Source organism: Chrysochloris asiatica, unplaced genomic scaffold (assembly GCF_000296735.1).
Source record: "Chrysochloris asiatica unplaced genomic scaffold, ChrAsi1.0 scaffold00231, whole genome shotgun sequence".
NCBI lineage: Eukaryota > Metazoa > Chordata > Mammalia > Afrosoricida > Chrysochloridae > Chrysochloris > Chrysochloris asiatica.
Window position 1 is genome coordinate 1779397 of NW_006408749.1, and position 26122 is coordinate 1805518.

The 26122-nt window shown below is 40.1% G+C and overlaps 1 protein-coding gene across 4 annotated transcripts in view; it reads right to left on the reverse strand.

Annotated features, from left to right (window-relative positions):
• Positions 1-239: 239 nt before the first annotated feature.
• The window catches only part of CHRDL1 (chordin-like 1), a 250102-nt gene continuing 224219 nt past the window's right edge, over positions 240-26122 (reverse strand). For 2 of the 4 annotated variants that reach the window (XM_006873241.1, XM_006873243.1), the window contains exons 8-11: positions 19992-20201; positions 6491-6658; positions 4126-4215; positions 678-808 (exon numbers count right to left, since the gene is read on the reverse strand). In XM_006873241.1, coding sequence (XP_006873303.1) covers positions 678-808; positions 4126-4215; positions 6491-6658; positions 19992-20201 — 599 coding nt within the window. Of the gene's footprint in view, positions 809-4125; positions 4216-6490; positions 6659-19991; positions 20202-26122 lie in introns of all 4 variants that reach the window. The other 2 variants (XM_006873242.1, XM_006873244.1) reach the window with 2 other exon arrangements.

Below are 26122 nucleotides of genomic sequence, written 5' to 3' on the forward strand. Positions count from 1 at the left end.
GATCATTTTAAAATGGTGTTCTTCATCTTCACCCTGCCATCACAGTTGGCATTTCAACAGCCACACCAAAGACTCAAAGCCAGAGCCTTCTGTTCACAAATTCTTATTCATTTTCTTGGGTGTCAACAACCTCCAAGCTACTTGGTAGCCAGGCAAAAGAAAGAAGGGTAGAGTCTAGGTTGTCCTTGCCTCAGAATGATGTAGTTTACTGTGCGTGTACATTTGTGTGTGTATATGTTAGGATGGAGGGTTACATTTTTTTAAAAATTCTAAAATTCAACAAGTCTAATTTCACACAAATAACTATTCTGTACTCCAAAGCTCCTACTAAGCAATTCTCTTCTCTAGTTGTCATTTTAATAACTTTCTAGATTCAAACTCTGGGGTTCTGTTTGCTCTTTAACCTGTAAAGAAATGTGATTCTCTAAGAAATGAGAGCAGTGCTGTGGTGCTGTATTCCTCTTCCTCCTACAAAGAATTCAAAACTCACTTTGGAGGAGATGTTTAAGGGCTGACACACCACTCCACATAAAGGAGCAAGTTATGTTGTGCATGGCGTGAATAATTGACTGCATTTGAGTTTGGGATTTGGGGGCACTGTTGACTCAAGCAAAATAAGCGTGCAGTCCAGCTGCAGCTTGACTTTTCTTGCTTTATCCTATCCACTACTGTCTCGTCTAACAGTGGCCCTTTTCAGACCTCTCCAGGTACAAAACTTTGACCAAATCTTCAAGTTCTGTTCTACACACACGACTTGAACACATCTGGCTGATCTGAGCTTCACCTTCGGTGAATATCTTCCACTGACCTGAAAGACAAACACAGAGTAGCTAGGAGAGTGTAAAAGGAGAGCAGAGAAAATCAAGAGTAAAACCAACATACTCTATTCTTACCCACTCACTCATGGACCCACCAGGGAATTTGGAACATAAATGTCAGATGGTTTCAGGAAAAGAAAAAAAACAAAAAACCTCTTCATGGGCAGATAAGGAAAATGGGCCATGGAGTTTTCATTTCAACACATATCATTGGTAAAAATCCCAAGAATAATATGTAATTTGCTTCCTCAAGAGTAAAATCTAGCTATTATGCCTGGAATCTTTACAGTACATTTAGAATTTACAAAATGTTCCACTATTGGTTTGTTAGCTATTTAGGCAGCTCACTTGGCAATAGGTTGTCTAACAAGGCATTTTGGAAATCAGTAGGTGGTGCATTACTGGGACTTTGCTAATCTTTAGGACTCTCAAATATTGCTTTAGGTTATTTGATGATGTACTGCCTTTTTCTCTGTTTCTGCCACCCTTCATTAAAAAATTTAAAATAAATAAATAAATAAACTGCTCACCTCTGCTCCTCCTATATCCATCCACATACTGTTCTTTAGCACCCCTAAATTTCCTCCTATGGCTGGTTGGTTGGTTATGTGCCGTGGAGTTGGTTCCAACTTGTAGTGACCCTGTGTAGGGTTTCCGAGGCTGTACATATTTACGGGAGCAGAAAGCCTCATCTTTCTCCTACAAAACAGCTGGTAGTTTCAAACTGCTGACCATGAGATTAGCAGTCCGATTCGTAACCACTATGCTACCAGAGCTCCTTAGTTACAGCACCATATATTGCTCCATTCTCATATCTCCCATGTGATCTGTTTCTATACTGAGTAAACACAGATGTATCCCTTTCATTTCCTGTTGTTTAAGGTCCTATTCCCTTCTATTTCCTGTTTTCTCTGTTCCTTCCATTGAACTGTCCAACTACCAAAAATTTCCTTACCAACTTCTATGTTTTCCCATTCTGTCATTTTAATTGAGCAAACATTTTAGAGCACGTTCTGTGCTGGACACTGGAAAACCCTCAATGTCTCTGGAACATTATTTTTCTAACTCTCCTGGTCCTTGAAGGGGAAAGGTCTTCCTTCTCCTGCTATCGTCTTGCTCTGTCAAATAACCTTCATAACAAACTTTCTACTCCAGATATCTTCTTCAGTCTTCTCTTTATTGCTGTGTTCATGGTGCTTCCACCCAAGATAACTCTTAGTCTAATGTAAGCAAAGAAGCCAAACGGCATAGTGGCTTATGTGTTGGGCTGCTAACTGCAAGATCAGCAGTTTGAGTTTACCAGGTACTCCATGGGAGGAAGATGAGACTTTCTGCTCCTACAAAGATTTACAGCCCTGGAAACTCTATACAGGGCCACTATGGTCAGAACTGACTCAATGGTGCACAGCTAGCCAAGGTAAGCAAATTCCTCCTAATCCAGAGCCTATTTTGAACCTCTTCTCTTTTCCTAGACATATTGAAACATGGTTCTTTCCTTATGGATTCCATTACTTTGCTCCTTTCTTCCTTGAATTCTTCATTCACCCCACTCCCATTCTCTCTGGCCAAATTGGAAGGGAAAAGGAAAAAGAAACAAAGGGTTGGCCAAGTAGGCAACAGCTTTTGCCAAATACCTACTATGTGCCAGAAAAGTACATGACATACTGAAGTAGAAGGTACATTACATACTGAAGTAGAAGGTACATTATATACTGAAGTAGAGCTTATTTTTCTTTATGGCCTACAGAACCTGCAGAATCACTTCATTTACCCACTTCCTGAAGCTGCACATTTTGAGGTGCACCCCAAATACTGACAACTGTAAGTAGATATTATGTCTAAATCATCTTTCCACCATTATACATAGTATACTACCTTGTTCACAATATGAGCTAAGAAAAAAAAAATGTTATTTGCCATTAATCGATCATTTCATAAGCCATGCCATTGATCCTGGGATCCTAGACTCTACCTCATTTATTCCTTACTCACACATAAGGACAACCAAATCCTCCGTTTGAATTCTCATACCATAGTTTATTTTCTATCCGTCTCCTGCAGAAGAGAAACAGCTGACCTCATCAATCATATTTCCAGCTGCCTAGTGTAGATCACCAGAAAAAGATGAGGCTTTTTACTCCTCAGAAACCCTATCCAGGGCCATTGTGAGTCAGAACCATGCTGTTGGTTAGTTTGCGGCAACTATCTGTGTTATATTTTAACTTCTCAAGGAGGTTCTTCCAAGTTCTCTGACTACTTCCTACCTCCTGTCAGTCTTCAGTGCACCCTATGTGGCCTTTGTAATTGTTCCTCACCCCCACCAACCCACACCCACATTTCTAGTTTGCTCCTGTCTGAGTCTTCTCTTAGGCTGCACCCTCTCACTGGACCAATTTCCTGATCCGTTGCCCAGTCACATCCTTCTCTTTCAAAACACACTAAAAGCTCACCACCTCCCTGAAGCCTTCCTGGAGTACGACCATTTGGCTTTGCTTTTATTGTTCTTTGCAGATTCCCCTGAGCCCTTAGATATTTAACTCTTCAGAATGATGCTAAGTATACTAATTCATACTTAAGGCATTTTCATGTTTTGTCTTGCCCATTAGACTTCCCTGGTGGACTGAGATTGTACCTTTTCCTCCTTCTCCCTGTGCCTAGTGGTATCTAGTATCTAAGGTTCCATCTAACGTATAAAGTGCATGTATGCTCAAGTGTCTGAATGTTTTTAAGGATACATGGCTACCCAGGTGCCATCCCCAAAGAGCCAAACAGAGCCTTCGTAAAGCAAGTGCATTGATACGCAGAGTTCATTTTCACTCTTTCTAATCTCCATCACCAGATGCAAAGTCTCCCTAAGTACTGGAATCTTGGAAGCTTTCTCCAACCAACTTGAGGCTCTGGCTGTAGACATTTCATTAAGGATACTCGGGCACCTTGACCTGTGTAGCTTATTCTCACACTACATCTAGGTTTGTACTTATCATGGCCGCTTTTAAGTTCACATTAAGACACTGCAGTGACTGGTAAGTCACCCAACTCAAAGATAGTATAGCCACGAATGATGTTGTTAAACATCATTAATGGTCACTGAGAATGAAGAGGCCTTTTATTTGGGGCCTGGTGTGGTGCTATAGGATCAGCATGGGAATGCTAACCAAAACAAACTCACCAGCCGCTCCTTGGAAACCCTATTCAGAGCCACTGTGAGTCAGCACTGACTCGATGGCACTTAGCCACAGAATACTAAATTCAAAACTTGATGGGATTTCCAGGGTGAGAGTAGTAAAGAAATGGTGGTCCCACTTACTCAAGGTTGTTCTGGTTACCAGCTTGAAGTGATGCAGCTCCTCAAACATCCTCTTGGAGATCTTCTCAATGTGGAAATGCTGGAGGATGCCTAGAGTCAAGCAAAAATTGGGGCAGGTGGTCAGGCTCTATATCTGGAATCACCAGCTCCTTTTTCTGCTTGGGCTGAGCATATCATCTCATTACTGGGGCTTAGGAGTATCGAGCTGGGCTGTGTAATGTGCTTAACCAGGAACTTGGATGGCTCAATGGTTATAATTGACTCCATTTGTTTCCTTGGCTCAATGGCCTCCCCTTGGCTTTTCCAGGGGATAGAGATAAGGGAGCTAGAGCTGTTGACCATGGGACCCCCTCCTAGGGAAGCCACATGGAATGAAGCATGGGTGCTGGTTGGAGTTTCTGCAGCCAAAGGCAGTATTAAAAATTCTGCCCTTGCCCCAAGTCTGGGTAGACTATGTCCCTGCCAAACCACTGGGCTGCCCTCCTGGCTAAGCAATGAGAGCCAGCAGTAGGACTGCAGGCAGGTTGTTTGTGTAAATGGAGAAGCTGCCCCTGTTCCTAACCTCATTGAAAAGCATACTTCCCTTTGGGAAATAATAACAGCTCCTTTACCCTTATATAAAAAAACAAAACAAAACAAAAAATGGGGAGAGTTAAAGTGGCTCCCAAAGTTTCAAACTTGTCCCAGTATTTTGTTTGTTTATGAGGGTAATAGGTAAACAACTGCAAACTACCTTGCCCTTAAAGAGCAACATGCTACCAGCCCACTGAACCCTCAAGAGGCCTGTGGGGGGTAAAGTAAATGAAGCCTGAGTTTTTCTTTGCCCAGCAATCATTACCTAGCACTGTGGATAAGGGATGACTTAGATGCTACACTACAAAGCTGACAAACATCTAGACATCTCTGTGGGGTGAGAGATGTGAGGAGATGAACTGTGAGCCTCACTGCTAGAGAAATCAACATGACAGTGCTTTTCCTAGGTGGCCAGCTATGGATGAACTAAGGAGGTAGAGATCAAAATCAACATCCCTAGATATAGAACAAAAATAAGCATGGATGAGAAACATATGATATGCATGTTGTTGCATATCGGGGGGGTGAGGTGGGGAGGAAAATAGTCTTTAGAGAAATAAAGAAGTGAAAAACAAATCCAACCCACTGCCATCAAGTTGATTCTGACGCATAGTGACTCCATAGGACAAAGTCGAATGCTCCTTTGGGTTTCCAAGACTATAAATCTTTATGGAAGTAGACAGTCTCAACTTTCTCCTGCGGAGTGCTGGTACGATTGAACTGCCAACTTTTGGGTTAGTAGCCCAACATTTAATGCACAGCAACACCAGCGCTCCATAAAGAAAGAAAGGTGGTTGTAAAAAGGGGGAGAAAATCCGACAACTACTACAGATGTGCTTCTCAAGGGATGGTGCATGTGCTGTCTGCATTAGAACCACCAGGCTAGGTATTTTAAATGCAAATGCTTAGATCTTACCCAAAGCCTACTGAATTCACAGTTCTTCAATGGGCCCAGGATCCTGCATTTTAAATCATATCCTTGCATGGTTCCGATGTGTGCTGAAGTTTGTGGGAGCCAGTAGAAAAGGGATGTGTACTATTTTCCAATTAAAATGTCACCTCTTGGATTCCTAGAAAATATTACCAGACCAGCCAAACACTAGTCTTGTATCTATGGAGTGTTTCAAATAGCTGCAAGATCACAATGAATGGAATGCAGTTTCTTATGATTATCAATGTATGTAATCAGAAAAGAAAGCACACACCATGATTGGGATTGTTTCTCAAGTGAGACTATAATCTTCTTGAGGGCAGGGATGATATTTTAAGATTGTATTACTCCAGAGCACATAGTATGATTTTGGGGATTTAACTTCACACTGAATACATGAATTTTCATGTTTGTTCATCTTTGTATTGGAAAGGATGGTAGATTGCATTCAGTTTTAAACACTGGCTGCATATTAAAATCATCCAAGAAGTTTGAACAATTCAAAATAAAACAACACTGATGCCCAAGCACCATGCCAGACCAATTAATCAGGACCTCTGGGTCTTTTTTAAACATGCAAAACCAAAAAACAAGACAGTTTCCCAGATGATTCGGATGTACATCCAGGTTTGAAAACCATCGCTGTAGTATTTGGTGATTTGAGGAAGATAACAGACTACAAGGGAAAATACTTGCATTTTAGCAAACCCCATGGTTAAATTTAAAGGCCATAGTGATAACCATGTTAAACATGTTTTATTTTCTAAGCAATCAGGGAAAGTTTTGACCCAAACAGGAAGAGGGTAAAGCAACATTCAAGTGAGTCTTCCCCTCCTTCTCTGTGCCCCGTTAATTACTCACCTTTTCGAATAGTCCAAACATGGACCTCAACCTGAGGTGGTCTCTCGGTCTCCAGTGCTATTTTTCTGATGGTCTCTCCATCCTCCATGAATACAGACTCATATACGGGCATCATTTCTTCTCCACAAAAATAGCTTTTGCTGTCAACGCTTTGGCCTGGAAGTTCTTCTAGAATCAGGAGGCATAGTTTCATCATGATATTCCAAAATCAGAAATGAACTAATGCATTTATGCTTCTCATTATTCACAACACTATCCATCTCTTAAAGTGGATAATCAAGAAGAAAGTTCTTTGAGAGAGAAGTCTCACTTCATTTGCTTAGCTTATATGGGCCGTGCAATGCCACGAAATCACAAATGATCATATAACCTTTGATTTAAGTCTATGTGATGACATTATCCACAGTTCTGCAGAACACTGACTCACAAAATAAACTGGATCTACCTACCACCATTACTGAGAACTACACCTTCATGAAGAGGAAGAAGAATGTGGACAGGTACAAATCTCTTGGGCATTGAGAGGAACATAGGACTTTCCATACTGGGTCAGGACCATGGTCTGTACAGCCCAGTTTTGTCAAAAGAAGCTCAAGGAATGGGTTGACAGAGGACCTTGGTTAACTTCCCTGGCATCACTTAGGTATACTGAGAAACCATGTATGACATTCATTTATGTGCATCTACTTGCCCAAAGGATCTATCCTAATTGGCTTGACATTTCTGAATGCTCTTTGATTTGTTTGTAAGGGGGACGATAATACCAAATCAACACTAGTGCCAAAACCTAGATGTCAGATTAGTCATATGTATGCTATGCCAAATGAACAGTTCGGAGACACAAAAAATTAGTCAGATCCCTCAACTGTGGATCATTTAATACATAAAGTAAACTGTTGGATTTCAGCTCCCAGGCATATATTCCTTGCTTCTGCCACCCCCCTCTCTCCTCAGCAACCTACCAAAACAAAAATGGCTCCTGGTTAGTTATTAGTGAGTTATTTTCTTTGCTAACATCATAATCAGCACTTTTTTTTAGCATGCACAGAAGCCCACTGTAAGAAGATCTAGATTGTTGAGAATAAAACCATTGAGTGCTTTGGCTCTGTGACTCTAATTAGGAAGGCTCACTGTTAGTCAATTAAGGAGCTCTGGTAGCGTAGTGGTTACGAGTCGGAACGCTAACCTCAAGGTCAGCAGTTCGAAAGCCGTTCTGTGGGAGAAAGATGAGGCTTTCTGCTCCCGTAAAGATTTACAGCCTAGGAAACCCTATACAGGATTGCTATGAGTCGGAACCGACTCCACGGCACACTACCACCACCACTGTTAGTCAATCAGTCACTTTTGGATTAGATATTGTAATCAAATTGTTAGTGCATGTCTCCTGCTAACCTGATTAACTTTCCCATTCCACTACTTTTTTAGCACTATAGGTTGAATTTGTGAATTCTCCAAGAACCAAACTTCCTGTTTACTTTTGTCCTTCTTTTTAGGTACCTAGTAACTCAGTGATCAGTGATCAATGGACTCAGCGTGGCAACAGTAGTGAGGCTGGCCCAGGATCTGGCAGTGTTTCGTTCTGCTGTGCATAAGGTTGCTATGGGTTGGTACCGACTCGATGGCACCTAACAACAACAACAGTAACTCAGTGGGCCAGCCTTTTTGGCTATATGTTACGTACTGGAAGAATGTGTGCTAGCACTTTTTGACAAAGAGAGTAGGGAATTAACTGCACAAAGACAGCTTGCTGTTGTTGTTAGGTTCTGATTAATAGCAACCCTATACACAACAGAATGAAACGCTGCCAGTTCCTGTTCCATCCTCACAATTGTCGTTACGCTTGAGCCCATCGGCACTGCCACCCTGCCAATCGATCTCATTGGTGGTCTTCCTCTCTTTCTCTGACGCTCCACTTTACCAATCATGATGTCCTTCTCTAGAGACTGGTCCCTCCTGACAATGTATCTGAAGTATGAGAAACAACTAGGTATTCAATCATCACCTTTAAAGTGAGAGCTGAAAGAATTTTCAGCAAAGCTGTAAAACGTGCTCACAAACTTCGTAACGGCCATAGCTATAATCAGCATATGAAATTTATGATGGAAGTACCTATGCTAAAAGTTCTCCCAGTGGCCTAAAAAATCATCTTGCCTAACAAAACTCCAAGAGTTTAATTTCCTAGCTTAAAGGGAACAAAATCCATTTGTGACCTGGCTAGCACTTGATACTATACTAGAGCCCATTGTTTCTGCCACTATGCCAATCCATCTTGTTTGGGGCCTTCCTCTTTTTCGGTGACCCTCCATTTTACCAAGCATAATGTACTTCTAGCTCTGGTAGCGTAGTGGTTACGAATCGGGCTGTGAACCTTAAGGTCAGCAGTTCGAAACTACCAGCCGCTCCGCAGGAGAAAGATGAGGCTTTCTACTCCCGTAAGGATTTACACCCTCGGAAACCCTGTACAGGGTCGCTATGGGTCGGAACCGACTCGACGGCACTTAACAAACAAACAAAAACAAAATGTACTTCTCCAGGTAATGGTCCATCCTGATAATATGTCCAAAGTATGAAAGACATAGTCTCACCATCCTGGCTTCTAAGGAGCATTCTTACTGTACTTCTTCCAGTACAGATTTGTTTGTTCTTCTGGCAGTCCCTATATTTTTAATATTCTTCTCCAACAATATAACACAAATGCATTAATTTTCTACAATCTTCCTATTTACTGTCCAACTTTCACATACATATACAGCTACTGAAATTCCCATGGCTTGGGTCAGGAACACCTTAGTCCTCAAACCAACATCTGTTCTTGGACACTTTAAAGAGGTTTTGGGCAGCAGATTGCCTAATACAATATATAGTTTGATTTCTTGACTGCTGCTTCCATGAGTGTTGAGGGTTGATTTGAGCTTAATTAAATCTTTGACAACTTCAAATGTGTCTCCAATTATCAGGGTGATGTTTATGGGTTCAGTGGTGAGGATTTTTGTTTTCTTTACATTGAAATGCAACCCATACTGAAGGCTGCGATCTTTGATCTTCATCAGTAAGTATTTTAAGTCCTCTTCACTTCCAGCAGTTAAGGTTGTGTCATCTGCATACATCAGATTGTTAATGTGCCTTCCTCCAATCCTGATGCACACTCTTCTGCATATATTCCAGCTTCTCAGATTATTTGCTCAGAAAACAGATTGAATAAATATCATGAAAGAATACAACCATGGTGCACACATTTCTTGATTTGAAACCTATCAGTGTCCCCTTGTTCAATGATTGACTAACTCTTGGTCTATGTACAGGTTCCTTATGAGCACAATTAAGTGTTCTAGAATACCATTCTTCAAAATATTATCCACAGTGTGTCATGATCCACATAGTTGAAAGCCTTTGTATAATCACAGGTAAACATCTTTCTGGTATTCTCTGCTTTCAGCCAAAATACATCTCATGTCAGCAGTGATATCCCATATCCCACATCCTCAGACACTAATCATCTGTCAGTTTTCCGTACTGTGGTGGCTTTTGTGCTGCTGTGATTCTGGAAGCTGCCATGGCTATTTTAAATACCAGTAGAGTCACCCATGGTGGACAGATTTCACATGAGCTTCCAGACAAAGGAAAGACAAACTACTTCTGAATATTTAGTCACTGAAACCCTATGAACAGCACTAGAACACCGTCAGACATAGTGCTGGAAGATGAGCCCCTTACGTTGGAAGGCACTCAAAATGCAATTAGGAAAGAGCTGCCTCCTCAAAGTAGAGTTGACTGTGATGAGGCAAAAGGAGTAAAGCCCACGGGACCTTCATTTGCTGATGGGGGACAACTCAAAATGAAGAGAAACATCTGTAAACATCCATTAATAATTAGAACATGGAATGTACAAAGTATGAATCTAGGAAAAATGGAAATTGACAAAAATGAAATGGAATGCATAAATATTGTTATCCTAGGCATTAGTGAGCTGAAATGGACTGGTATTGGCCATTTTGAATATGACAATTACATAGTTTTCTATGACAGGAATGACAAATTTGAAGAGAAATGGTGCTTAATTCATCATCAAAAAGAACATATTGAGATCTGTCATGAAGTACAACACTGTCTGTGATAGGATAATATCCATACACCTAAGAGTAAGACCAGTTAATACCACTATTATTCAAACCACGAAAGCCAGTGATGATGAAATTGAAGAATTCTACCAACTTCTTTAGTCTGAAATTGATCAAACAAGCAATCAAGATGTATTGATAATTACTGGTGACTGGAATGCAAAAGTTGGAAACAAAGAAGAAGGGTCAGTGGTTGGAAAATATGGCCTTGATGTGTTCATTGCAAATACCTTTTTTGAACAACATAAATGATGACTATACACATGGATGGACCTCACTAGATGGAATGTATAGAAATCAAATTGATTACATCTGTGGGAAGAGATGGTGGAAAAGCTCCGTATCTTCAGCTAAAACAAAGCCAGGGGCAGACTGTGGAACAGACCATCTTTGCACATTTCATTTTTAATATTTGATTTTTTTCCCCTCTCAAACTGACCTTTGAAATTTTCTATTCAGTTCTTTTTCCTCCTCATTTCTTCCATTTGCTTTAGCATCTATACTCTCAGAGCAATTTTGAAAGTCTCTTCTGACATCCATTTTGGTCTTTTTCTTCAGTCTTGTCTTTCTAATGATCTTTTGCTTTCTAACTGTATGATGTTCTTGATGACATCCCACAACTCTTTTGGTGTTCGATCATTAGTGTCTAAAGCATCAAATCTGTTCTTCAAATTATCTCTAAATTTAGGTAGGATATGTTCTATGTCATACTTTCACTCTTGTGGACTTGTTTTCATTTTGTTGAGCTTCACCCTTAATTTGCATATGAGTAATTGATGGTCTGTTCCACAGTCTGCCCCCTGGCTTTATTTTGGCTGAAGATATGGAGCTTTTTCACCATCTCTTCCCACGGATGTAGTCAATTTGATTTCTGTGTATTCCATCTGGTGAAGTCCATGTGTATAGTTGTCTTTTATGTTTTATAAAAGAGGTATTTGTAATGACGAGGTCATTCATCTTGCAAAATTATATCAAGCAATCACCAGTATCGTTTCTATCATCATATTTTCCAACCATTGATTTTTCTTAATTTCCCAACCTTTGCATTCCAATAATCAGTAATCATCAGTACATCTTGACTGCATGTTTGATCAAATTCACAGTGAGTATGTTGGTAAAATTCTTCAGTTTCATCATCACTGGCTTTAGTGGTTGGTGCATAAATTTGAATAATAGTAGTCTTCTTTGTAGGTGGATGGATATTATCCTATCACAGACAACATTATATACCAATGTAAATCTTGAAATGATCTTTTTATTCCTCTTCAACTTTGCATTCCAGGCATAGTACATCATATTATTTTCATAATAATAATGGCCAATAGCAGTCTATTTCAGTTCAGTAATGCCTATATCAGAGTCCTGGAGTCCTGGTGTAGCACTGTGGGCTAATGCACTGGATTGCAAAGTCATTTGAACCACAAGGTTGGTGGTTCAAGATCACTATCCGCTCCTTGGAAAACGTATACAGGGTCACTATGGGTCAAAACTGACTCGACAGCACTTAACAACAACAACAACAACAGAGAAGCTGGATTATATGAAGAAGAACGTGGCATCAGGATTGCAGGAAGACTCATTAACAATCTGTGATATGCTGATGATACAACCTTGCTTGCTGAAAGTGAAGAGAACTTAAAATATTTACTGAGGAAGATCAAAGACCTTTGATATGGGTTGTACCTCAATGTAAAGAAAACAAAAATGCTCACCATTGAACAAATAAACAACATCCATAGAAATGGAGAAAAGACTGAAGTTGTCAAATACTTTATTTTGATCATATCTACCATTAACATTCATGGCAGTCAAGAATCAATTGACATATTGCATTAGGCAAATCTGCTGCACAAGACCTCTTTAAAGTGTTCCACAACAAAGATATGTTGCACCTAACGCAAACCATGATATTATCAATAACCATATAAATATGAAAGTTGGACAGTGAATAAGGAAGACCACAAAAGAACTGATGCATTTAAGTTACAATGTTGGAGGAGGACATTAAAAATACCATGGACTGCCAAAAGAATAAACCAATCCATACAGGAAGTGTGCACCTTGGAAACCAGAATGGCCAAACTTTGTCTCTCATACTTCAGACATAATGTCCCTGGAGAAGGATATGGTAAAGTGGAAGGTTGGAGAAAAAGATGAAGACCCCCAACGAGATGGATTGGCACAATGACAGCAGCAATGGGCTCAAGCATAACGATTGTGAAGTGGCGCAGGACTGGGCATTGTTTCATTTTGTTGTGCTATGAGTAGGTACCAACTCGATGCCTAGATATCTATCTTGATGCATTCCATTTCATTTTTAACAACTTCCAATTTTCCTGGATTCATACTTCATACATGCCATGTGCTTGGGTTAGCAGCCCAATTCGTAACCACTACGTAGTGGTTACGAATTGGGCTGCGAGCCGCAAGGTCAGCAGTTCGAAACTACCAGCTGTTCCGCGGGAGAAAGATGAAGCTTTCTGCTCCCGTAAAGATTTCCAGCCTCGGAAACCCTGTACAGGGTCGCTATGAGTCGGAACCTACTCCACAGCACATAACAACAACAACAACAACGCTACCAGAGCTCCTTAATTGATATTTTAGAGGGTGTTTTTTTTTTTTTTAAATAAGAACTTCTATTATTTATATACAAAGGTAATACACGTTTATTGTTGAAAACTTAAGAAATACAGATTAACAAAGAAGAATGTAAGAATTACCTATAATTTAATCACCCAAAGACAGTCACTGTTAATATTCTATCATATACCCTTGCAGTCTTTTTTTTTTTTTTTTAATTTATTGATTGTTGTTGTTAGGTGCCATCAAGTCGGTACGGACCCATAGTGACCTTATGCACATCAAAACAAAACACTGCCCAATCCGGGGCCGACCTCACTACTCTTGCCACGCTTGAGTCCATCAATGCTGCCACTTGGCTAATCCATCTCGTTGGGGCTCTTCCTCTTTTTCTCTGACCCTCCACCTTACCAAACATGATAGCCTTCTCCAGTGACTTGTCCCCTCCTGACAATATGTCCGAAGTATGAGAGACAAAGTCTGGCCATCTTGGCCTCCAAGGAGCACTCTGGCTGCACTTCTTCCAAAACAGATCTATTGGTTCTTTTGGCAGCCCATGGCACTTTCAATATTCTCCTCCAACACCATAACTCAAAAGCATCAATTCTTCTATGGTTTTCCTTATTCACTGTCCTGCTTTCGCATGCATATGAGGCTATTGAAAATACCATGGCTTGGATCAGGCACACCCTTAGTCCTCAAGCTGACATCTTTGCTCTTCAACACTTTAAAAAGGTCTTGTGCAGCAGATTTGCCTAATGCAATACGTTGTTTGATTTCCTGACTGCTGCTTCCATGAGTGTTGATAGTTGATCCAAGAAGAATGAAGTCCTTGACAACTTCAGTCTTTTCTCTGTTGATAAGAATGTTTATTGGTCCAATGGTGAGTATTTTTGTTTTCTTGACATCGAGATGTAATCCATACAGAAGGCTGTGCTCTTTGATCTTCATCAGTAATTGTTTTAAGTCCTCTTCACTTTCAGCTTCACTTTCAGCAAGCAAGGTTGTATCATCTGCATATTGCAGGTTGTTAATGAGTCTTCCTGCAATCCTGATGCCACGTTTTTCTTCATAGAATCCAGCTTCTCAGATTATTTGCTCAGCATACAGGTTGAATAAGTATGGTGAAATAATACAACCTTGTCGCACACTTTTTTTAATTTAAACCATTCAGTGTTCCCATGTTCTGTTCGAACAACTGCCTCATGAGCACAATTAAATGTTCCTGAATACTCATACTTCGCAATGTTGTCCATAGCTTGTCATGATCCACACAATTGAAAGCCTTTGTGTAGTCAATAAAGCACAGGCAAACATCTTTCTGATATTCTCTGCTTTCAGCCAAGATCCATCAGACATCAGCAATGGTATCCCTTGTTCCACGGCCTCTTCTGAATCTGACTTGAACCTCTGGAAGTTCTCTGTCAGTGTATGATTGTAGCCATTCCTGTATTACCTTTAGCAAAATTTAACTCCCATGGGATATCAAAGAGAATGTTCAATGACTTCCGCATTCCATTGGATCACCTCTCTTTGGAATGGGCACAAATATGGCTCTCTTCCAATCAGTCAGCCAGATTTCTTGGCAGACATGAGTACGTGCCACCTGTGCCGCCTCACTTTCTTAAAAGATTTCAATTTTTATTCCATCAACTCCTGGTGCCTTGTTGTTTGCCAGTTCCTTCAATGCACCACTTCTCTGTCAGTTTGTCGTACTGTGGTGGCTTGTGAGTTGCTGTGATTCTGAAAGCTATGCCACCGGTATTTTAAATACCCATGGTGGACAGGTTTCAGATGAGCTTCCAGACAAAGAGAGACCAGGAAGAAAGAGTGATGAACTACTTCCAAATATTTAGTCACTGAAAACCTTATGAATAGCAGAGAATTTGTTGATTAAGCATATCTAAATACTTAAAAAAAATAAAACTAGTGCCATCATAATGTACATATTGTATTGAGGCTTGTTTTTTTTACTTAATATATTGTAAGCTTCGTTCCAAGTCATTAAATCTTGGTTTATAATGATTTTTAATGGCTTTGTAATACTCCACAGTGCAGTTGTTGTTAGGTGCCATCTGACTCATAATGACCCCATGCATAACAGAAGGAAACACTGTCTGATCCTGCACCATCCTCCCAATCATTGCTATGATTTAGGCCATTATTGCAACTGCTGTGTTCATTCACCTTGTTGAGGGTCTTCCTCTTTTTCACTGACCAAGCATGATGTCCTTCTCCAGGGACTGGTCCCTCTTGATAATATGTTCGAAGGATGAGAGATGAACTCTCTCCATCCTCACTTGTAAGGAGCATTTATTTAACCATTCCCATACTGGTAGACATTCATATTTTCACTGTTTTACAATTTTTCACTATTGTAACTAACACTGCATCAAACAGTCTTGTTTTACTATCTTTATGCATGTCTCTGATTCATAGGAGTGAAAATGCTGAGCCAGAGTATGCTCATTAAGGTTACAATAAATATTACCAACTTGAAGAGCAATTATTTAAAAGACAATGCCTTTTGTGAACCCTGTCTTCACACCTTTTTTATAATACTCCTAAGTATACAATGAAAGAGGATTTCGTCTGAAGTTCTGAGATTCCAGTTGGAATATTTTGTAGTAGGAGGATTTATCTTACCTGGGTAATCTCAGTTTTCATGCATAATTATCACTTATAGTTCTAAGTGATAGACACTTCATAGAAAGAAATCTATTTTGGTGTAACTACTGCTAAGGTTTGTGGATCTAGTGAAATCAGGCATGGATATTATAATATGTACATCACTATGACTGGGTGGCCCCAATGTCCAGATCATCGTTACAAGGTGCTTACTTCCTGTCTCTAACATGTACATTTCCTCATCAGTACTAACGCCCCAGTTCTCTACTCCATATCAGATGACCCCTCTCCTTCTTCCCCACACCCTGCCCTGTTTACTCTGGAAGGTTGTTATTGTTAAGTGCTGTCAAGTACGTTCTGACCCATTGTGACCCTGTATCGGGTTTCCAAAGAGTGGCTGGTGAGCTTGAACTACCGCACTTGCAGTTAAAATGACTCTGCAGTCCAGCACACTAACCCACAGCACCACTCAAGTACTCCACTCTGGAAGGTGGGGGCCATTATATTAAGGAAGATTTTATTTGTGCTATTTATCAGAACATCTTAAACTTTAATGTATATTTGACTCATCTTAGGATCTTGTTAAAATTCAGAATCTGATGCAGTAGACCTGGAGGAGGACCTGAGAATCTGCATTTCTAACAAGTTCTCAGGAGAAACCCATGAAACTGATCCACAGACTATGTCATGGAACGCCACCATAAACCACTCTGGGCCTATAGCAGTGGTTCTCAAACTTATCTGCACATTAATATCACCTGGGGATCTTTTTCAAGTTCCACCGCCCAGGCCACACCCCAAATCAATTAAATCATCATTTCTGCAGATGGGATGCAGTTAGTTTTAGAATTTCTCCAGGTGATTCCAATGGGCAGAGAACTTTGGGAACCATAGTCCAGTGTATTGAAGATGCTCAATGTTAAGTGCCATCAAGTTGGTTCCAAGCCCCAGCAACCTTGTATAGGGTTTCTGAGGAGAGTGTGAGCCACACAGGACTATACATTAACAGAGCACATGTTTGCCTGTTGGTCATAAGGAATTACCTAAAGTGAAGAAATAAATTATTTAACTCTCTGCTTGTGTGTGAAAATGTTTGGTTTTTCATCTATGTTTACAGAAATGTTTTGCAGGTATGCAAAATGGATGATAATTTTATGTTCCTGGAAGTGATTGATTCACCGACTCCTAGAAAGTGAAAGGGGCATAGATCCTGTGACACCAATTCTAATGTCCTTATCCTGGAGAAAAGAAAACCGAGACTCAGAGACGTAAAGTGACTTATTCTAGGTTACACAGAAAATCTAGCAGACCCAAGGCTGGAATGCTTAATTACCAACCCCACACTCCCTCAACTCTAGTATAACCCACCCACTGTCACAAAGTCAGTTCTGACTCACAGTGACCTTATAGGACAGAGTAGAACTGCCCCATGGGGTTTCTGAGACTATACATCTTTATGGAAGTATATTGACTCATCTTTCTCCTACAGAGTAGCTGGGGGGTTTGAACTGCAGTCCAATTCTTAACACACTGAGCCATGAGGCACCTTTTCAATACTATTGTTGTTGTTAGGTGCCATGGAGTCGGTAGGGACCCACAGCGACCTTATGCACAGCAGACTGAAACACTGCTTGATCCTGGGCAAACCTCACTACTGTTGCCACGCTTGAGTCCATTGAAGCTGCCACTTGGCCACTCCATCTCATTGGGGCTCTTCCTCTTTTTCTCTGACCCTCCACCTTACCAAACATGATAGCCTTCTCCAGTGACTGGTCTCTCGTGACAATATGTCTGAAGTATGAGAAACGAAGTTTGGCCATCTTGGCCTCCAAGGAACACTCTGGCTGCACTTCTTCCAAAACAGATCTATTGGTTCTTTTGGCAGCCCATGGCACATTCAATATTCTCCTCCAACACCATAATTCAAAAGCATCAATTCTTCTACGGTCTTCCTTATTCACTATCCTGCTTTCGCATGCATATGAGGCTATTGAAAATACCATGGCTTGGATCAGGCACACCCTTAGTCCTCAAGCTGACATCTTTGCTCTTCAACACTTTAAAAAGGTCTTCTGCAGCAGATTTGCCTAATGCAATACGTTGTTTGATCTCTTGACTGCTGCTTCCATGAGTGTTGATAGTTGATCCAAGAAGAATGAAGTCCTTGACAACTTCAATCTTTTCTCCGTTGATAAGAATGTTGTTTATTGGTCCAGTGGTGAGGATTTTTGTTTTCTTTACATTGAGATGCAATCCATACCAAAGGCTGTGTTCTCTGATCTTCATCAGTAAATGTTTTAAGTCCTCTTAACTTTCAGCAAACAAGGTTGTATCATCTGCATATTGCAGGTTGTTAATGAGTCTTCCCCCAATCCTGATGCCACGTTTTTCTTCATAGAACCCAGCTTCTCAGATTATTTGCTCAGCATACAGGTTGAATAAGTATGGTGAAAGCATACAACGTTGTTGCACACCTTTCTTAATTTCAAACCATTCAGTGTTCCCATGTTTAGTCCGAACAACTGCCTCTTGGTCCAGGTATAGATTCCTCATGAGCACAATTACGTGTTCAGGAATACTCATACTTCGCAATGTTGTCCATAGCTTGTCATGATCCATACAATCGAAAGCCTCTGCGTAGTCAATAAAGCATAGGTAAACATCTTTCTGATATTCTCTGCTTTCAGCCAAGATCCATCAGACATCAGCAATGATATCCCTCGTTCCATGGCCTCTTCTGAATCCGGCTTGAACCTCTGGAAGTTCTCTGTCAATGTACCATTTCTGTATTACCTTTAGTAAAACTTTACTCTCATGGGATATCAAAGAGATTGTCTGATAATTTCTGCATTCCGTTGGGTCACCTTTCTTTGGAATGGGCACAAATATGGCTCTCTTCCAATCAGTCGGCCAGATAGTTGAGATGAGTGAATGCCTCCTGTGCCACCTCACTTTCTTGAAAGATTTCAATTTTTATTCCATCAATTCCTGGTGCCTTGTTCTTTGTCAATTCTTTCAATGCACTTTGGCCTTCCTCCCTGAGTATCATTGGCTCTTGTTCATATGGTACCTCTTGAAATGTTTGAACATTAATCATTTTCTTTTGGTACAATGACTCTGTGTATTCCTTCCATCTTTTCTTGATGCTTTCTGCATCATTCACTAATTTCCCCAGAGAATCTTTCAATAATGAAAGTTGAGGCTTGAAGTTTTTCTTCAGTTCCCCCAGCTTGAGAAATGCTGAGAGATGAGTGGTGGTTTCATACTACAGACTATGTTTATATCTAGTTCATATTTTCAAACCACTATTTAAATACTTGGAGTCTTGGTGCGGCACTATAGGATAAACACTTGACTTCAAGGTCAGTTTGAACTGCAAAGTTGGCGGTTCAAACTCAGCTGCTCTTTGGAAACCCTATACAAGGTCACTATGAGTTGGAACTGACTCAATGGCACTTAACAGTAACAGCATTTAAGTTATTGATTCACTTTTTTTCTTTCTTTCTTTCTTTTTTTTTTTTTTTTTATAAGATATTGGGCTACAGATGACCTGGATTCTAGGCCTTGGTTTTATTACCAATTAGTTGTGTGACTCTGGGCACACTTCAATTTTCTCATCTGTAAAAGATAAACAATAAAGAAAAGAGAGAATTTTAGTGTTGGAAGGGGACTTAGAGATCAATTGTTCCAAACTTCTCATTGTACAGATGAGGATGATGAGGCTCAAAGTGAATATGACATATTTCCAAGGTCACACAGCAAGTTAGAAAACTGTACAAGAACTCAGCCTCCATCCCTTGCTTGTATCACATCCTGTCTCAAAAGGGTAGTGTTCTTTGATGAATTAAAAGGTGATGTAAATTAAAAGTTCTACTGTTCTCCCTAATACTCATGATAACCTCATTTCTCTGCTCTTTAGAAAAATAAGGAACTTGGGACTACATAGGTCAATGGTAATGGTGATGTTGACAAGTAAATCTCCAAAATATTTTGAATTAGGAAATTTCTTCCAAGCAATCATCTTATCAGCCTTTCCAGAGAATTGCCATTATTATTAGAACTATGATTATTAAAATTATATGGCAGGTTGATTATGCTTCTGATGTTCAAAAAATGTTGAGAACAACTATGTGAGGGTCACAGTCAACCAAAGGCAGGGCCTCCAACCAACGCACCTTTTGACTTTTTACCTGGACACACCTTGCAGCATTTTCCATCTATTTTTTGAGGATACTTGCAGGGGTATCGATTGGGACAGTGGATTTTCTTACACTCCTGCTTGGTGACATTACAAGTGCACAGCACACACTCAACAACACCAAATGCCCGGAGGTTTGGGTGCCAGGATTCGCCATGAGAATAGGTCTTTCCATTGGAAACACACACTGAAAGAGAACATAAGACTGGAAATTAAAGGCTAGTAAGCTAAGATGGTCCCTTGTACTCTGGGACTTGATAAGACATCAAGTGTCCTTTGCTCTTGTCATGGATATGGAGATGCATTGACAGAACAGCCTCTACAACCAAGAAATAGCTTGGACCATGTTCTATTGTCGGTAGCTACCTAGTTGTTCAACAGCAGCCTCTGTATGCTCACAAGTATCTGACATACTTGTATTTTTTTTTTTTTAATGGAGGAATGAATGAATGTATGAAAGTGGATTTCTACCTGTTTTGGATATCTGACAAGGAACCTATATTGAATGTAGTATTAATACATGCAATTCCATAAATGATGTATGGTCCAAGTGAAGGTGCTTCCAGATATGAAAATGCATCAGAGGAATTTGCTGTCCAGTGAGGTTAGATGCTAAATGTAGCCCAAATGGCTAGTTTTTTCCAGATTCTGGAGCAAATCTATTCAGAATGTCAAATTCTATCAGCACCTGATATGCCAACACAGATTCTTACAGGGCTTTATGACACCAGCTTACTCTCTGGAGCAGCAAGGAAGGTTCTAAGATAAGATTTAGAGGAAAAGGACCCATTTCTGGAGATCTTATAAAAGGGTAGACTTTTATGTATCACATCTTCACGTAACTTCCTGTCCCCACTTCACAGTGGCTGTAGAGAATCAGCTACAGAGAACTCCTGCCTGCCCCATAAATATCATTTAGCAGTCTCACATTTGTTGAATGGGAAGTGAAGTCCCTGGTTCCATGTTTTCTGAGGGGCCTTGAAAACACAAGCATCTGGGCTGCAGGCCGAGGGGCCTATGAAGGGGAAGGACCACAGGAACATCCTTCAATGTAAATCAACTGAAATTTATCTGACTCCTACTATAACACATAGAGTTAGATTCCAGGATTAGAACTGCACAGGCCTGCAAATGACAAAGTCTAAGAATAAGTTCTCTCCCTTTTTGAATGTACTGAGACGTTCTGGAGATTTCAAGGCATGACTGGGACTGGGTGTGTTTCTCATTATTCCCATCACCTCATCATACCCGTGGAGACCTGTCGGCATCCCAATCAACAACCTCTCTAGGGTGGGTTGTATCACTTAAGGCGGGGTGAGGGTGGGAGAAAGAGCCCCACTTGGGGCGTTTCTAGGAATTGACTGATTTGGCTGCAACACAAGTGGCTCAAAAGGATGAATCATTGGGCTATTTCTTTCTCATCAATTCCACAGGGCTGCATTAGGAAATATGGATGATATTGGCTGCCTTTTCTTGTCTTTTCCAAAAGCTGCTGGAGTACTGGGCATCCTAACAGGTCATTCCACGCAAAAATTTCCAAGAACCTAAACCAGTGATGAGACACCCAAACGTACAGTAAGATAAACTAGAGTCTTGATACCTAAACTGTGAAGCTTGAGGCTGTGGACAGGATCACATAAGAACTGACCAGAACCCACAGGTCAGATGTGTTGTCCTTACCTGTTCTCTCTCATTCCCTTCTAGACAATGTGAACAAGTGGACACATAGTCTGCTTCAAGCAAATTTAGCCTGGACTCAAATTTTAAATGGTGGAGTCTTATCCCTTTTCCTCTTTCATTCTCACGAGAAACCAAGTAGATGTACCTCAGAGGATCACATCAAGAGGCAAGGATAAGACATGCTGAGGATCAGGGTGGGGCTTCCAGTGTTAAATAGTTAGATTCCCTCTTCTCTAATAGACTGGGTGAGAGCCTACTCTGAAGTGGAATAGGGTGAAGTCAACTCAGCTCTCTAAGTTGAAATGCAGTCTTCTCCATACCAACCAGTTCTCAAGATGATTTTGCATCATCCAGTTGGGGAGTTAAGAGATGGGGGAAGGGGCAATTGATTCTCCAGAGAACTATAATAGAAAGGGCAAAAGAGAACTGCTACATCCAAATCAATGGGGGAAAATGAATAAATGTAAACCAGCTGGAGCTTTTATAGGACGTGAAGAAAATCAAAGGATGAGCTTCAGTCTTGAAAATGAAGAGGCCTTGTAGAAATTATGGGATTTAGGATTTTCAAAGTTCGTTTACCTATACTTTTCTTTATGACTTTGAAATAGTTATGGAGCAAATGGAATCTATTGGAGCCAATTTAGGATTGAAAATAAAACTACAACTTTACCTAACTCCTTGTTTATTACAAATTCATATCAGAATACCTTTGTTGTTGTTGTTGTTAGAACTTAAAAATAATAAATTTCTAATCAAACCCAGATTGATAGCAAATATTTCCAATACTTCTAATATGCCACTATTTTTTTATTAAGAGTTTTATTCTTGAGTGTTCTTCTTTTAAGCCTGTAAGTTTCAAAAGCAATTTAATTTTTTTATCTGTAATCTGAAATTTACATCTAACTAATAACAGATGTGATCATCTAGTTTTGGCTTGACTAGCATTTTTGAGATTTATAGTAGGAGTTCTTTGTAACAGATTGTTTTTCACCCATGTTATTCAATCATTTGGTTTAATAATTTATTACTTTAACCCATTCAGAGAACTGTCTTTGATTTTGTTTTTCCTTTAAAGGAAACAAAACATGTTTGTGGTTTTATAGAAAGAAACCAGCTGAGCTCTTGCTCCAAAGAGGTTGACACGATGCCTAAAAAAGTAAGCAGCAGTCAATTGTTTGATTGAATTTCTCCTCCCTCCACCCCAAGTACTTAGGTGGGGGTAGTGGCCAGGGAAGCCTATATAGGAAGAAATGGGACTATGGACATATGTGGGCATGCGTGCTACAGCCCGTGGTCAAGGCTCATCTGATCAGTCCCTCTGGATCAGGAGATTTCTGTATTACTCACTGAATTATTTATTTCTAAGAACATTATTCTCACATGCTACACACTGTCAAGGTTGTGTTTCTATGTTGTTTCCTGGGAGAAAATTATGCCTGTTTTGAGGGGATGTCTTGTTGGTGTAGTGGTTAAGTGCTAGGCTGCACACTCAAAAGTCAGCAGTTCAGCTCCACCAGCAGCTCTATGGGAGACAAATATGGCAGTTTGCTTCTATAAAGATTTACAACCTTAGAAACACGATGGACAGTTCTACTCTGTCCTATAGGGTTACTATGTGCCTGAAACAATTCAACAGCAATGGGTTTTGGTTTGGTTGTTTTGAAAGTGCCTTCATGTATGCATTTAAGCAATGAACTGCTGTGGCTTAGAGGAGATGCTTCTACTTTCCAAGATTCTGTGTCTTCTCTAAACCTCAGCATAATATTTTTCTGTGGTGGCTCAAGTAGATATAAAAAAACTGAATGACTACGTCATTCCTTTTGTGAGCTATTGGCACCCATGGTTAAATGGCCCAGATATAAAGGAGCCTGGCTCTCTCAAAACTGGGTCAGAAGGCTCCTTGGCCAGGCTTCTCTACACAGCTTGATTCTCTAAGTTAGCTGTTGTAAGAGGTAGAGAGAGCACACTGTGGCAGTATCAGCTGTATACAGGGCAAAGTCAAGACACATCCATTTCTTTATTTGGAGATAGGTGACGCCTGATGTAGCTTCAATGAAAATGAAGCACGCATGTACAGGCTTTAAAAGGCAAAACATTCAAGTGTCCTTTTGAACCTTCTTGTGGTGGCTCTTTTCCTACTCAGTCAAGCCTATGCTAAGTGTTTCTGCTTAGAAGCTCCAACTGTGGTCTCAAAGGACTTAGAAAATGTGCTCATAGAGAAACTGATGTGATTATGATGGTTACATAGGTCTCTAAATCAAACATTCTGGATTCTCAGTTACTGTGAACATGAAGAGAATGTTTCTGGGCTGGCGTCTGAACCCAGAGAATAAGGGATCAGACAAACAATTCATTTCACCACTATCTCTCTCCAGTCAGGGCAAGTGTATTTCTTTACACCGGACACGCTTTTTAACACAGTCTATCTGAGAGAAAACTGCAGCTGGAGTCATAATTAAATCTAATGATTAACTGAGGCAGCTGAAGTTGCCTTTATATCAAGGTAATTTGTGGGAAAGGAGCGCTGGTGGCACGGTGGTTAAGAACTCAATTGCTAACTGAAAGCTAAGAGATCCAGTTTGAAACCACCAGCCTCTCCATGGGAGAAAGATGTTTCTGTAAAGATAGCAGTCTTGCAAACCTTATGAGGCAGTTCTCCTCTGTCCTGTAGGTTACTATAAGTTGGAATCAAATCAACAGGAACAGGTTTCATGAGAATTTGGGGCAAAAGGTCATATGCTAATATTAAATGGTATGTGTGTGTGTGTGTGTGTGTGTGCAAGTTGCTAGGATGGGAACAAAACTCTGACAGAGAGTTATGTGTGTGGCAAGATGGCAGAGTAGGCAGGTGCACTGAGCCAACCTTCAGCAACAAAGATATGAGAGACTCAGTGAAACAGATACAGATGGTGATCCTGGAACCTTGAGCATCAGAGCATAGAACAAAGATGTGGACTGAATGCTGACTGGAAGAGGAAGCTGAACAAGAACAGCTAGAGAGAAGAAAAACAGGCAGATTGTGGGCTTGTGTGGTGTGGTGTAATACAGTCATCATGCGCCTTTTCCAGCTGCAGTTGAAACAGTAGTTTGTGGGCACAGGATGCAGCTGGAGGTTGGTGGCAAGGGGATGGAGTTTTCCCTTGTTCCTATACCCTCCTAGTAGCCAGGGCATGGTCAGTTCGCATCCTTGCCAACCCATTAGTCAGTAGCATCCCTCCTGCACAGCCTCTACTCTGTCTGGGGTCAGGTGCTTGGCATAGAACCTCTGCTTCTGGAGGCATGTGAACCCACCCTTAACTATGCTACCCTGAACAGTGAACAGAGAACTAATTACATTTACATTTTCAATCTCTACCACATCCACCATGAGACAACTGATGAGTACCTAAAGAATACATCAATATACGGTCATCAACTAAATACAAATACAGCACCATAATTTCTTAGAGAAAATAATTTCAGCTTACATAAAGAAACAAGATAGAGTATCTCAAGCAAGTGACCAAAATAGAGATACGGAAAATATAACACCAGAAATGGTATCAGAACTACCTGATAAAAAGTTTCAAAAACTGCTAGCTAGGCAAATTCAAGGACTGATGAGAAAGTTCAAAAAAACCACAGATGAAATCAAGGAAAATGTAAACAAAATCATGGAAAATTTCAGGAAACAAACTGATAAAATCATTGAAAATATGGGAACCATACATAAAAAGCAATTAGAAAACCAGAAGTTTAACACTAAGACTTCAGAAATAGGTAATATACTGAAAGGGCAATGAAATAGAATTGAATCAATGGAACGCTGAATTATTGAAATTGAAGAAAAATCTTTCAATATTCATAGCTAAAATAACAATCAGAAAATAGAACAAAAAAAAAAAATCTGAAGAAATCCTAAGATTTATGTGTGACACTATCAATAGGAATAGCTTACTCGTGGTAGGAATTCCAAAACAAGAAGAAACAAACAAACAAAACCCAGAGAGAATATTATCTAAGCGTTGTTGGAATAAACCTTCCTTAACATCATGAAAAACAAGAAAATAGCCATTCAAGAAGATGAATTAATTCCAAACAAAATATACCCCAAAAGAAACACACCAAGACATATTATAATCAAACTTTTCAAAACCAAAGACAAGGAAACAATTCTGAGAGCAGCACAGGAAAACTGAAAAGTTACCTACTAAGGAGAACTAATAACACTAAACTCTGAATTCTAAGCAGAAATTATGCAGGCAAGAAGACAATGGAATGACATATATAAAACTCTAGAAAAAAAGTTGCCAACCAAGAACTGTCTATCAAATATGACAGCTAGATTAAGTCATTTTCAGACAAACAGGAATTAAAAGGATTTGTAAAAAGTAGACCAATCTTACAAAAAATGCTAAAGTTCTTTACACTGAGAACCAACAAGAGCAG